The sequence below is a fragment of the Thalassophryne amazonica genome, chromosome 8, assembly GCF_902500255.1.
Source record: "Thalassophryne amazonica chromosome 8, fThaAma1.1, whole genome shotgun sequence".
Lineage (NCBI taxonomy): Eukaryota > Metazoa > Chordata > Actinopteri > Batrachoidiformes > Batrachoididae > Thalassophryne > Thalassophryne amazonica.
Genome location: NC_047110.1, coordinates 113243827 through 113258247, shown reverse-complemented (window position 1 = coordinate 113258247; position 14421 = coordinate 113243827). Strand labels below are relative to the sequence as shown.

Sequence of the window (14421 nt, the reverse complement as noted above, 5' to 3'; positions counted from 1 at the left end):
TGAAAATAACTCAGACAAAACAATCGGAGAGAAAGAGTCTTACCAAATACCAGCATTACTGAAAGCAGCCAAAGATAACGATACGTCTTTGGGATGGTTATGAATAATTTTTTCTCTCATAGTTACAATTTTATTAGCAAAGAAAGTCATGAAGTCATTACTAGTTAAAGTTAAAGGAATACTCGGCTCAATAGAGCTCTGACTCTGTCAGCCTGGCTACAGTGCTGAAAAGAAACCTGGGGTTGTTCTTATTTTCTTCAATTAGTGATGAATAGTAAGATGTCCTAGCTTTATGGTGGGCTTTTTTTATAGAGCAACAGACTCTTTTTCCAGGCTAAATGAAGATCTTCTAAATTAGTGAGACGCCATTTCCTCTCCAGCTTACGGGTTATCTGCTTTAAGCTGTGAGTTTGTGGGTTATACCACGGAGTCAGGCACTTCTGATTTAAGGCTCTCTTTTTCAGAGGAGCTACAGCATCCAAAGTTGTCTTCAATGAGGATGTAAAACTATTGACGAGATAATATATCTCACTCACAGAGTTTAGGTAGCTACTCTGCACTGTGTTGGTACACAGAACAGAACATAACAAAGAAGGAATCATATCCTTAAACCTAGTTACAGCGCTTTCAGAAAGACTTCTACTGTAATGAAACTTATTCCCCACTGCTGGGTAGTCCATTAAAGTAAATGTAAATGTTATTAAGAAATGATCAGACAACAGGGGGTTTTCAGGGAATACTGTTAAGTCTTCAATTTCTATGCCATATGTCAGAACAAGATCTAAAGTGCGGTTAAAATGGTGAATGGTAAAAAATGGTAAAACCAGATGGTAATAAATTGTAGTTATTTCAGAGATTACAGTGGATTATTATCTGTGAGCAAACCCAGTGGAGCCAGACGTTTAGTTCGAGCTGGTTCAGAATGTTGTGGGAGACGGGACAGTTTGATATTGTGTCTGCGTCTCTCTGCTGGTCTCTCACGGTGACCCCGTCTCGTTCCTGTGCAGGTACATGTACTTCACCACGGTGCAGGAGCGCTCGGCTAAGATCGAAGGAGCCAGTTTGGACGGGACCGAGAGGGAGTCTCTCTTCACCACTGGTCTCATCAGACCCGTGGCTTTGGCTCTGGACAATAAACTGGGAAAACTGTTCTGGGTTGACGCCGACCTGAAACGCATCGAGAGCAGCGACCTCACAGGTGAGCTGCTGGAGTAAACTGCGCTGTGTCCTGATCTGGACTAGAACGGCACTCAGCAGAGAACATACGTCTTCCAAGACCCAAAAACCTAAGAACCTCCCACCACCACCACCTTATTTTTGTTGGTGGTCATTTTGAAGTGTCATGAAAATACTTTCTTAGGGATGTTACAGAGCAGTGACAGGGTTAATAATGGTTTCACAGAGTGATGACAGGCTTAATAATGGCTTCACAGAGCAGTGACAGGGTTAATAATGGCTTCACAGAGCAGTGACAGAATCAAATCAAATCAGTTTTATTTATATAGCGCCAAATCACAACAAACAGTTGCCCCAAGCCGCTTTATATTGTAAGGCAAAAGCCATACAGTAATTACAGAAAAACCCCAACGGTCAAAACGACCCCCTGTGAGCAAGCACTTGGCGACAGTGGGAAGGAAAAACTCCCTTTTAACAGGAAGAAACCTCCAGCAGAACCAGGCTCAGGGAGGGGCAGTCTTCTGCTGGGACTGGTTGGGGCTGAGGGAGAGAACCAGGAAAAAGACATGCTGTGGAGGGGAGCAGAGATCAATCACTAATGATTAAATGCAGAGTGGTGCATACAGAGCAAAAAGAGAAAGAAACACTCAGTGCATCATGGGAATCCCCCAGCAGTCTAAGTCTATAGCAGCATAACTAAGGGATGGTTCAGGGTCACCTGAGCCAACCCTAACTATAAGCTTTAGCAAAAAGGAAAGTTTTAAGCTTAATCTTAAAAGTAGAGAGGGTGTCTGTCGCCCTTATCTGAATTGGGAGCTGGTTCCACAGGAGAGGAGCCTGAAAGCTGAAGGCTCTGCCTCCCATTCTACTCTTACAAACCCTAGGAACTACAAGTAAGCCTGCAGTCTGAGAGCGAAGCGCTCTATTGGGGTGATATGGTACTATGAGGTCCCTAAGATAAGATGGGACCTGATTATTCAAAACCTTATAAGTAAGAAGAAGAATTTTAAATTCTATTCTAGAATTAACAGGAAGCCAATGAAGAGAGGCCAATATGGGTGAGATATGCTCTCTCCTTCTACTCCCTGTCAGTACTCTAGCTGCAGCATTTTGAATTAACTGAAGGCTTTTCAGGGAACTTTTAGGACAGCCTGATAATAATGAATTACAATAGTCCAGCCTAGAGGAAATAAATGCATGAATTAGTTTTTCAGCATCACTCTGAGACAAGACCTTTCTAATTTTAGAGATATTGTGCAAATGCAAAAAAGCAGTCCTACATATTTGTTTAATATGAGCATTGAACAACATATCCTGATAAAAAATGACTCCAAGATTTCTCACAGTATTACTGGAGGTCAGGGTAATGCCATTCAGAGTAAGGATCTGGTTAGACACCATGTTTCTAAGATTTGTGGGGCCAAGTACAATAACTTCAGTTTTATCTGAGTTTAAAAGCAGGAAATTAGAGGTCATCCATGTCTTTATGTCTGTAAGACAATCCTGCAGTTTAGCTAATTGGTGTGTGTCCTCTGGCTTCATGGATAGATAAAGCTTGGTATCATCTGCGTAACAATGAAAATTTAAGCAATGCTTTCTAATAATACTGCCTAAGGGAAGCATGTATAAAGTGAATAAAATTGGTCCTAGCACAGAACCTTGTGGAACTCCATAATTAACCTTAGTCTGTGAAGAAGACTCCCCATTTACATGAACAAATTGTAATCTATTAGACAAATATGATTCAAACCACCGCAGCGCAGTGCCTTTAATACCTATGGCATGCTCTAATCTCTGTAATAAAATTTTATGGTCAACAGTATCAAAAGCAGCACTGAGGTCTAACAGGACAAGCACAGAGATGAGTCCACTGTCTGAGGCCATAAGAAGATCATTTGTAACCTTCACTAATGCTGTTTCTGTACTATGATGAATTCTGAAACCTGACTGAAACTCTTCAAATAAACCATTCCTCTGCAGATGATCAGGTAGCTGTTTTACAACTACCCTTTCAAGAATTTTTGAGAGAAAAGGAAGGTTGGAGATTGGCCTATAATTAGCTAAGATAGCTGGGTCAATAATGGCTTCACAGAGCAGTGACAGGGTTAATAATGGTTTCACATTGCATTGACAGGGTTAATAATGGTTTCACAGAGCGGTGACAGGCTTAATAATGGCTTCACAGAGCAATGACAGTGTTAATAATGGTTTCATAGACCAGTGACAGGGTTAATAATGGTTCACAGAGCGGTGACAGGCTTAATAATGGCTTCACAGCACAATGACAGTGTTAATAATGGTTTCATAGACCAGTGACAGGGTTAATAATGGTTCACAGAGTGATGACAGGCTTAATAATGGCTTCACAGAGCAATGACAGTGTTAATAATGGTTTCACAGTGCAGTGACAGGGTTAAAAATGGTTTCACAGAGCCGTGACAGGCTTAATAATGGCTTCACAGAGGAATGACAGTGTTAATAATGGTTTCATAGACCAGTTACAGGGTTAATAATGGTTTCACAGAGCGATGCCAGGCTTAATAATGATTTCACAGAGTGGTAATAGGGTTAATAATGGTTTTGTAGACCAGTGACAGGGTTAATGATGGTTTCACAGAGCGGTGAGAGGCTTAATAGTGTTTTCACAGAGCAATGACAGGGTTAATAATGGTTTTACAGTGCAGTGACAGGGTTAATAATGGTTTCACAGAGCCGTGGCAGGGTTAATAATGGTTCACAGAGTGATGACATGCTTAATAATGGCTTCACAGAGCAATGACAATGTTAATAATGGTTTCACAGTGCAGTGACAGGATTAAAAATGGTTTCACAGAGCTGTGACAGGCTTAATAATGGCTTCACAGAGGAATGACAGTGTTAATAATGGTTTCACAGACCAGTGACAGGGTTAATAATGGTTTTACAGAGCGGTAACAGGCTTAATAATGTTTTCACACAGCAATGACAGGGTTAATTCAGCTGTTGTTCTCAGAAAATTCACTCTTTTTTGTTTAATGACAAACTGAACTTTGCGACTGCTGTTTTAGTAAGTAAATAAGTCTGTCTTCATTATTGTAAGTTAAAGAGAAAAATTTAGACTCAGATCTCCATTAAAATTTAATCCTCTGCCCTCTTGAAATCTGACCAGTCAGACTGACAGGTCCCGTGACCTCTGATCTTCTCTGTTGGATGTAAAAAAAAACAAACCCGTCAACAGATGTTTGTATGTAGGAACTCCATCAAATTAATTATTTCGTCACCTTTAGAACAGCCTGATATTCTTGATCTGAGGAGCCACCCAGTGGTCAGAGGTTGTAACTGCTTTTAAAATGGTCAAACCACGTGTCAGCAGCAACTTGTCTTTTTTTCAAACATGCACTGACTTCATTTGCTCATTTTCTTTCTTTTTTTTTTTTGTTGTTGTCATACATTTATTGTACATTTGTGTGTGTGAAACTGAGCCTGCCTTTGACATCATTTCCTTCTGATGACATCACTCAGGAGCCAATCGCATCGTGCTGCAGGACTCCAACATTCTCCAGCCGATGGGCCTGACGGTTCTGGGTGACCACGTGTACTGGATCGACCGGCAGCAGCAGATGATTGAGAGGGTGGACAAACTAACCGGAGACAAACGCACCCGAATCCAGGGACGGATCTCTTTCCTGACCTCCATCTACGCTGTGGAGGAGATGGACTCTCAGGAGTTTGGTACAAACCTTTGTGTGTCATTTAAATCACAGTAAAACGTCGGAGTTCCTCTTTTTGTGACCTTGACATCATCTGTGGGTTTCTGCTCCTCTCTCACCTCCAGCCTCCCACCCTTGTTCCCGTGACAACGGTGGCTGTTCCCACATTTGCATCGCTAAGGGTGACGGCACACCTCGATGCTCGTGTCCCATGCACCTGGTTTTACTGCAGGACCTGCTGCACTGTGGAGGTAAGCGGCAGCAAACGCCCCACGCTGCTGTCATCTCAACATTCTTTGCAGGATTCACTCGTCATTTTGAACTGTGGTGCCCCCATGTGGTAGTTTTAAGAGAAGCCACAGTTGTGAAGATTAGTCACTGATTGCAGATGATTAGATTTCTTATAATTCTGCCCATTTTCTCTCCAGAAATCCACCCTGTGGTGTTTGATTGCGAATATTCCTGAAGACGTTGTCACTTTAAGTGCTTCCTTCAGGCTGGCCCCTGTTTGAAAAGTGCAGTTTGTGTGCGTAACGCAGAGGATTTACAGGCTTCTGTCCCCCCGCAGAGCCGCCCACCTGCTCCCCAGAGCAGTTTGCCTGCTCCACGGGGGAGATCGACTGCATCCCCGTGGCGTGGCGCTGTGACGGCTATGCAGAATGCGACGATGGCAGCGATGAGGAGAACTGCCCCGTCTGCTCGGCCTTCCAGTTCCGGTGTGATAAAGGAGGCTGCATCGACACGCAGAGACGCTGCAACGGCGAGCCGGACTGTGCCGATCACTCTGACGAGCACGACTGTGACAGTGGGTTCAAACCGCCACACGCTCAGACTCGCCGTCATCATTACGACTCCTAAATCCACGCTAAAATAAAAATACTTAGAATAAATATTTTAGTAAATATATTAAATTTATTTAATGAATTACATAAAATCTCCCAAATAACAACAGCTAATTATTTTAGTTTTATTGTTGTAATATTTATGAAATATACATTAATAAATAAAATATACCAGAGTTCTCACCAGCATTATACGCTGTTATAATAAAAAAAAAATTACACTGCAGTTGGGCCGTTACGTTGTTTTTAAGGGTGTATAACTGGAAAATGATCAGTTCTCTACACTGATTGTGGACCTGCTGGTTCTGATTTAGAAGCAGCGCGTCCACAATTTATTCATCAACCTCTATCAAAGCCATTTAAAGATGTCAGTCTTGACTCACCTTTTCTGCTGATTAAAGTCGCTAAACGGGACTCTTCTTCTGTTGTTGCGGGCAGGAGCGAGAATCGTCCACCACTTCACACAGACAGTTTTCACTCGTTTGTCATTAATGTGCCTTTTTTGTGGGGCAACCAATGACGTGGTTCTCTGCCGTTGACTGGACCATTAATATCTCCCACTTCTCTGGTTCCTAAACTGAAGTTACTGTTTTTCATGAAAATAATAATAATATCCTCCGCTCTATGTGTGTATCTACTCTCTGCTGAGTAAAGGTGGACAGACGGATCATTCTGGAATCAATAACGTCAAAATGAATCGCTGTTTTAAATCAAATTACACTTCTTGTTAAACAGGCAGCATACTTCTACCAACTAAAACTGTTTTTCCCCAAAATGTCGTTCCATTGGGGAGAGCTTATCCCGGTGTCACAGTCTCAGCACTCCCCCAGTCTGAGCACAGCCACTCTGCAGGCACGAATATTGTAGGGGAGATCGGAGCCAAAGAAACTACATTTATATCTCTGAAACACTGCATTGCCAGGCAACATATTGCCTGCATTTTTAAGGGCCAGATTTTGTTAAGTAAAGCCATAGTTTAGTTTTTAATTAATGTTTGTTACAGCCTTACTTTAAAGCCAAAAGAAATGGGGCATCAGACCACAACATGGAAGAGTGTAGAAATGTGTGTCAGAGGCGCATCAGAATTGCTAATTTATACACAGCAGTTTACTATACAAAATCCTTACAAATGTTTTTTTTAACTTCAAGATTCATTTCTGATTAATATACATTTTGAAGTAAAAAAAACACACCAAAGAAGGCCCTTTATGAGCCCACAAAGCAAAAGCTTCAGTGGGGTCGAAGCCTAAGTAGTCCCTTCTTAAGGTGATTTTTTTCATTTCCATTATGCTAAGAAAAAATCCTGCTGAGAACCATGTATACTTTATTTTAATCACAGCCCATAAATTAGTCAGTAATCTGTTAAATGATTAGTTTTTCTGTAGATCATTTATTGAGGAAAATGCTGAGAAACATGTCTTGATCTCTTTTTAAATAACATATACTAATCCAGTTGTAGTTGATAATTGGTAAATTTTGTCATTGCATTGCTGCACTGTTTTCTTATTTTAGTAAAATTAGATTAGATTAGATTTATCTGGCAGTAAAAATGCATTAATGTAAAATACATAAAACAACCATCGCCAAGGACAGCACAATAAATCATAAAACGTATTTCCACTGTGGGCCTCTGGATAAACAAAAACCCATCAAGATACAAAACAAATAAAATAAGGTTTAACAGAATAGATATACAATACATCAAATCATTACAGTCACTGATTAAAATTTGTAGCATATAATTCTTTAACAAGTTGCTTAACCGTTAACATAAAAACAGGTAAAAAATAGGTCTAATAATGCAGAAAACCAATCTTTATATATTATAATAATAATATGTAAATAGAATTAAAAAATGTAATATGATATGAAAATATAATTGTCATTATATGTAAATATAATTTTATGTAATATAATATGTAAATCTAATTATAATGTGGTAATATGAAAATATAATTATGTAATATAATAAATATAATACTGCTGGGATAGGCTTCAGCCCCCCATGACCCTTTATTGTAGTAAGTAAGTAAGATGAGTGAGTGATATAAATAAAATATGTAATATGGTATGTAAATATTGTTATAATGTATCATAAAATATGTGAATATAATCATATTATGTGATATTACGTGCAGATATCATTATAACATGTAATTTAGTATGTAAATATTATTATAATATGTTATACTTGATGTTAGCTTGGCCGTCTTATGACCTGAGTGCCTCCATTGTGAGCAGCAGCGTGAATAATGTGCTTAAAAATGCAGTTACTTACATTCATACATACTATATATATAGATAGATAGATAGATAGATAGATAGATAGATAGATAGATAGATAGATAGATAGATAGATAGATAGATAGATAGATAGATAGATAGATAGATAGATAGATAGATAGATAGATAGATAGATAGATAGATAGATAGATAGATAGATAGATAGATAGATAGATAGATAGATAGATAGATAGATAGATAGATAGATAGATAGATAGATAGATAGATAGATAGATAGATAGATAGATAGATAGATAGATAGATAGATAGATAGATAGATAGATAGATAGATAGATAGATAGATAGATAGATAGATAGATAGATAGATAGATAGATAGATAGATAGATAGATAGATAGATAGATAGATAGATAGATAGATAGATAGATAGATAGATAGATAGATAGATAGATAGATAGATAGATAGATAGATAGATAGATAGATAGATAGATAGATAGATAGATAGATAGATAGATAGATAGATAGATAGATAGATAGATAGATAGATAGATAGATAGATAGATAGATAGATAGATAGATAGATAGATAGATAGATAGATAGATAGATAGATAGATAGATAGATAGATAGATAGATAGATAGATAGATAGATAGATAGATAGATAGATAGATAGATAGATAGATAGATAGATAGATAGATAGATAGATAGATAGATAGATAGATAGATAGATAGATAGATAGATAGATAGATAGATAGATAGATAGATAGATAGATAGATAGATAGATAGATAGATAGATAGATAGATAGATAGATAGATAGATAGATAGATAGATAGATAGATAGATAGATAGATAGATAGATAGATAGATAGATAGATAGATAGATAGATAGATAGATAGATAGATAGATAGATAGATAGATAGATAGATAGATAGATAGATAGATAGATAGATAGATAGATAGATAGATAGATAGATAGATAGATAGATAGATAGATAGATAGATAGATAGATAGATAGATAGATAGATAGATAGATAGATAGATAGATAGATAGATAGATAGATAGATAGATAGATAGATAGATAGATAGATAGATAGATAGATAGATAGATAGATAGATAGATAGATAGATAGATAGATAGATAGATAGATAGATAGATAGATAGATAGATAGATAGATAGATAGATAGATAGATAGATAGATAGATAGATAGATAGATAGATAGATAGATAGATAGATAGATAGATAGATAGATAGATAGATAGATAGATAGATAGATAGATAGATAGATAGATAGATAGATAGATAGATAGATAGATAGATAGATAGATAGACAGACAGACAGACAGACAGACAGACACACACACACACATATATGTATATAATGCTGGCCTGTTAGTGATGCTAACCCAGTGGTGATGTTCACATGAAAACCTGCAACCATCACATATTTCGATGGTAATGAGTTGTAATTTTGCTTAGAAAAATCTTACTGCACAACTTCAGGTAATTTTGTATGTTGCCTGAAATAAATTACAGTCTTAAGTGTGTGTGTTGTAGTTTTTCTCCGGATAACATCTGACTCACTAACTAACATATAACACACACACACACAGATTTGGGCCTTAAAGGATTCATGGTAAAGAGTGTTGTTGTTGGTGTTAATAACTCCGGCGGTATGTTTCGGTTGGTTGGGGTTTATTGGCTTCTTCTTCCCAGCTGCTAAACGCTGATGGATTGAGCCTGTTGACTTATTTATGTCTTTGTGTTGTTGTTGTGTATTGTGTGTGTCCGATCATACGTCCTCACTGGCTAATGAAGTACAATCCGTCTGGTGTCTGTGTGTCCTGCAGCCATCTGTCCTCCGAACCAGTTTCGCTGTGGAGACAATCAGTGTATCACAAAGAAGCAGCAGTGTGATAATTATTCCGACTGCCCCGACGGCTCGGACGAGCTCGCCTGCGGTAAGAAAACACACACACAGACTTATTACTACACATGCTGACGAGCGTGTGTCGTTAACTGCCGTCTCTCCTGAACTGCCGCTCACAGAGTTACTAGCTCCGCCCTCCAGCGACCTCCCTCCCAGCTCCTCCACTATCGGCCCCGTCATCGCCATCATTCTGCTCGTCTTCGTCATCGGGGGCGCGTACTTTGTCTGCCAGCGTGTGGTCTGCCGCCGCTACAAGAGTCCCAGTGGGACTTTCCCTCATGAGTACATCAGCGGTACGCCTCACGTTCCGCTCAACTTCATCGCACCCAGCAGCTCGCAGCATGGCACCTTCCAGGGTCAGTGGACCATCACAGTGCATCGCTTCTTCAAACGTCTCCAACACTCTGAGACGGAAAAGTCCTTCTAACATTTATCTTCTTTTTCACTGTGAAGACTCTAGTCAAACGTAAAGACTCTGAGATCTTGCTCGCGTTTGCAAAATGTAGCACTCGGTCAGATTTCTGGGAGGGGCTATTGTGCAGGATGATGTCGATTCCGTTTGTTTGGATCTTACAGGACAAACGACACCTCAAACAACTGAATTCAATCAGATGTGACATTTTCTCACTGGTGTATTTGTGTCAAAGAACTTAATTCACACATTTCTGTAAGACATCTGCTCCGTTACTTTACCAAATGCTAGTAAATCAGTCCTGTAGAGGGCGATGTTGGCTACAGATATAAATCTGATCTGTCATTTGCACCCTATACTTAATTTTGACCTTGACCTTGAGATGACCTTAAGATTTGTGATTTTGAGGGCAGCAGGCGGGGTCTTGTTAACGTGACTCCTCCCATGCTGCAGATATACTGAAATAATCGGAATATCAAAGGGACAAGAGGGTCTGTGACTTTCATTCTGGTCTTTGGTTTTGACCTTGACCTTCAGATTACCTTCGGAACAGACCTTCAGAAATTCTTGACAAAACATCCAAAAAGTTGTGATTTACATTACTCTGCGCACACATTAGCATCTGGAGCATCACTGCTTCCTGTAGTGTGCTCGTTTCTGTGTGAGACAGTTTGTGAGTCATCTGCCTCATCAGTGGGTCTGCTGAGTCCAGAACCAAAACCAGATGAGGAAAAAAAACCCACACCATGAAATAAATGATTTGTTTTTTCTTTAGTGGGCATTTCTGGAGTTCAGATTACTTTCTGTCTTTGGTGATCGTGGTGTCGTTTTGGTGTGACGTGCTGATGTCTGACATGTTGAACCCATTTGTGCAGGTATATCTTGTGGAAAGTCCATCATGAGCTCAGTCAGCCTGATGGGCAGCAGCAGCAGCGGAGCGCCACTCTACGACAGGAACCACGTGACCGGAGCCTCATCCAGCAGCTCCTCATCCACCAAGGGAGCCTTCTACCCGCAGGTCATTAGTTCATTCATCAGACTGATTACAGTTGATTCTCAGTCTCTCCAGTTCTTCTTACAACTGTAACATTAAATTCCAAGAAAATTAGGGTAATACTATTTTATGTCTTTATGCTCCAGGTCAATTTGGATTTAAATGTAAAATAAGAAAAAAAGAAATACAAACAGAATTTAATATAAGCAATGTCTAAAAAAGGACAAAGAAAACATACATAGAAGGCAAAATTTAATAAAAATAACAGTTTATTTCATAACTATATGTACTCGTATATAAACACAGTTCTTGTGCAGCTGAAGTCATGAAACATTATGGTGGTATAGAGTCATCAAACAACTCTCAAGCAACCAAGAAATACAATGTAAATGTGAAATTAGAAGATAATAAAAAGACCACCTTAAAATCCTAACAGTCAGAAAACTGTATTTTGGTTCTAGAAGGTGCTGCTTTTACAAGAGTGATAGACAAAAGAGTGTGTCATTACATGGCTGAAAAAAGTAATGAGCAGCTGCCAATAAAACATATTTTTATGAACATAGTTTTATCCATTTTCTTTGTTTTTTAAAAAGTATTAGGTCTTCAGAAAGTCTTTCCTTAATTGTGTCTTGTAAAAGGGTGGTTGTCTTGTAGTTGGGATCATCATATTCGGGACAATATGGTAATAAATCTTTTTACTTGATGTGCTGGTTGAAAATGTGTCCAGGCTGCAGCTGGTGTTTGTCCACCTTGTGTCCGCTGCGCTGTTTAACAGATTTATTTATGAGACAGACTGAAGGGGGCGTGTCCTTTCTTACCATGTGGTGGTTTCCATTAAAAGTTGATTGATTGTTGATTGATTGATTGATTGAAAAGTGTCTTGTGGGCAGAATTTGACCCCTGATCCAGATCCATTAGAGCTTTAACTTATGGTCAGATTTTAAACATTTTATCTAAAAAAAACACAAAAAAACATTTTATCTTTTAAAAAATAAGTCTGAATAATCATCATTCTTGACTGTGGAGTAGAAAAATGGGGGGGAAAGCATTAAATTGTGCAATTTTGGAATATTAGAGATTTTTACGGGAAACTGGATGAATAATAATAAATAAATAATATAAATAAATAGGAAACTCAGCAACTGTTTACCAGGTTCATATGTTCTCTGTAGATCCTGAACCCGCCTCCGTCCCCAGCCACTGACCGCTCGCTCTACAACATCGAAGTCTACTCGTCCAACAGTCCATCCACCACAAGGTCCTACAGGTACCAGCTTCTGGTTCCTAAATCTGATTCTGACACCCTTCCCACAGGCTGGTCTGAACGCTCCAACAGTTCTCTGTAGTCCTGATTTGAGGCGTTGCAACAATCAATGATCCAAAGTCTGAAATAAAGTGTTGATGGTTTAACTCTGCATTCATTCCTGAATGCTCGTTTTCCATTAATGGTGTTTTTGGTTCTGTTCAGGCCCTACCACCCGGTCCGTGGTGCCGCCCCGCCCACCACGCCCTGCAGCACTGACGTCTGCGATAGTGACTACACCCCCCATCACCCGCCCGCTGGCCTGTCGTCATCAGCTGGCCGTTGGAAAGCTGCCGGCCATGCTGCGCACGGCAAACACAACAAATACTACATGGACCTGAACTCAGACTCAGACCCGTACCCACCGCCGCCCACGCCGCGCTCCCAGTATCTGTCCGCTGAAGAGAGCTGCCCTCCGTCACCCTCCACTGAGCGCTCTTACTTCCACCTGTGCCCGCCTCCTCCCTCGCCCTGTACCGACTCATCGTGACCTTCCAACACGGCCGCACAGTGCTGCCGCCAAGGAAGAGACAAAACCCCAGAACTGGACTCAACTGGTCCGGTGGCCGGCGAGCCCCCACCCACCCCGGCCACTTCACACGTGCTGCATTAACGAAGCTTCTTCAGTTGCTCAACGGCACCAAGCCTGTCTGTGAAGGTTTCAGCATTCCAGTGAAATGTGTCCCAGCATTCATTCAAGTTCACAGTTTGCGTCGCAGTGCTGAAAGGCAGTGGTGACGAACGTCCAACACAATGATTATAAAGACACTGTGCAAAGGAACCGTCGCTAAAATAGGATTAAAAAAAACAAACAAAATATCCGTCCAGATCAAAGCTGCAAATCTGTCCTGAATATAAGACGCCACTAAAAATGGAATCCAAAACTTCCAAGGAGGTTCTGGGACAGTTGACATATTTGGACCTGACCTGAAGGAGGACCAGAAAAACATTTCCTTCCTGTGCTGCTCCACATTTCACGTGCATCACATCAACATACCGCCACATAACCGCTGAGAATGTACCGCTGTCAGTGGGTGGGCGGAGCTTAGCATGTCCCTAAGGACTGATGGACAGCAGATCTTCACTCTGCAGGCTTTATGGGCACCAAACACATTCATGACCTCTTCTTTATTTTGATGAAGTTTGGTTACTGTTGCACGCTGGAATTGTGGTACAGCGGCCCCCCCGGTGGTTTAAAAGGAAAAAACATGATGACAGAGTGTTTATCCAAAAACTGATCTCTTGTGGTCTTTCCAGAACTGGAAGCCACAAACAGACGGGCCGGAACCACCAGTCTGAAGCTGACACTGCCGCCGCACCGCGACCCATTGCTCCTTCCTTCCCAACAGCGCCTCTGCTGGCAGGACTGTATATAGTGTTAAAATAATCTGAACAAAAGTCAATTAGAGAGCAATTATTTGACTATTTTATTCATGCTTCCTGATGTGTGAATGTGTGAGCGAGTGATGAATGAAATCTGCCTGAGATCAAAGTGTGAAATGTTTATTTTTCAATTTAAGACTCTTTATAGGTTAAAATTATATTTTGTGTGGTTAAAGATCAAAAAGTGACACAAACCGATTTCGAGGTGTGACTCTCGTGTACATAGTTGTAATGAAGTTAATGTTTTGGGTTCTTTTCCATTTTGATTGTTACCAAAAGTCTGTTTGCTGCTATTGTGTAAATATGACAAGATACGTAAATGCGAAAAAACATCCGCCGTTAGCTCCCGTCATCATCATGAAGCTATTTTATGTCACACCATGATGATTTAGTCAGCGTATGCCGATGTATGCAAAATAGGCCGGATATGCTGGATACATC

General features: G+C 39.9%; 1 protein-coding gene across 1 annotated transcript in view; it reads left to right on the top strand.

The window, feature by feature from the left end:
* The window catches only part of lrp5 (low density lipoprotein receptor-related protein 5), a 191107-nt gene that overhangs the window by 175122 nt on the left and 1564 nt on the right, over positions 1 to 14421 (top strand). The window contains exons 21-29 of the mRNA XM_034177293.1: positions 1008 to 1198; positions 4678 to 4887; positions 4991 to 5116; positions 5434 to 5670; positions 9809 to 9919; positions 10008 to 10244; positions 11176 to 11318; positions 12467 to 12561; positions 12763 to 14352. Coding sequence (XP_034033184.1) covers positions 1008 to 1198; positions 4678 to 4887; positions 4991 to 5116; positions 5434 to 5670; positions 9809 to 9919; positions 10008 to 10244; positions 11176 to 11318; positions 12467 to 12561; positions 12763 to 13087 — 1675 coding nt within the window. The 3' untranslated portion in view covers positions 13088 to 14352. The remainder of the gene's footprint in view (positions 1 to 1007; positions 1199 to 4677; positions 4888 to 4990; positions 5117 to 5433; positions 5671 to 9808; positions 9920 to 10007; positions 10245 to 11175; positions 11319 to 12466; positions 12562 to 12762; positions 14353 to 14421) is intronic.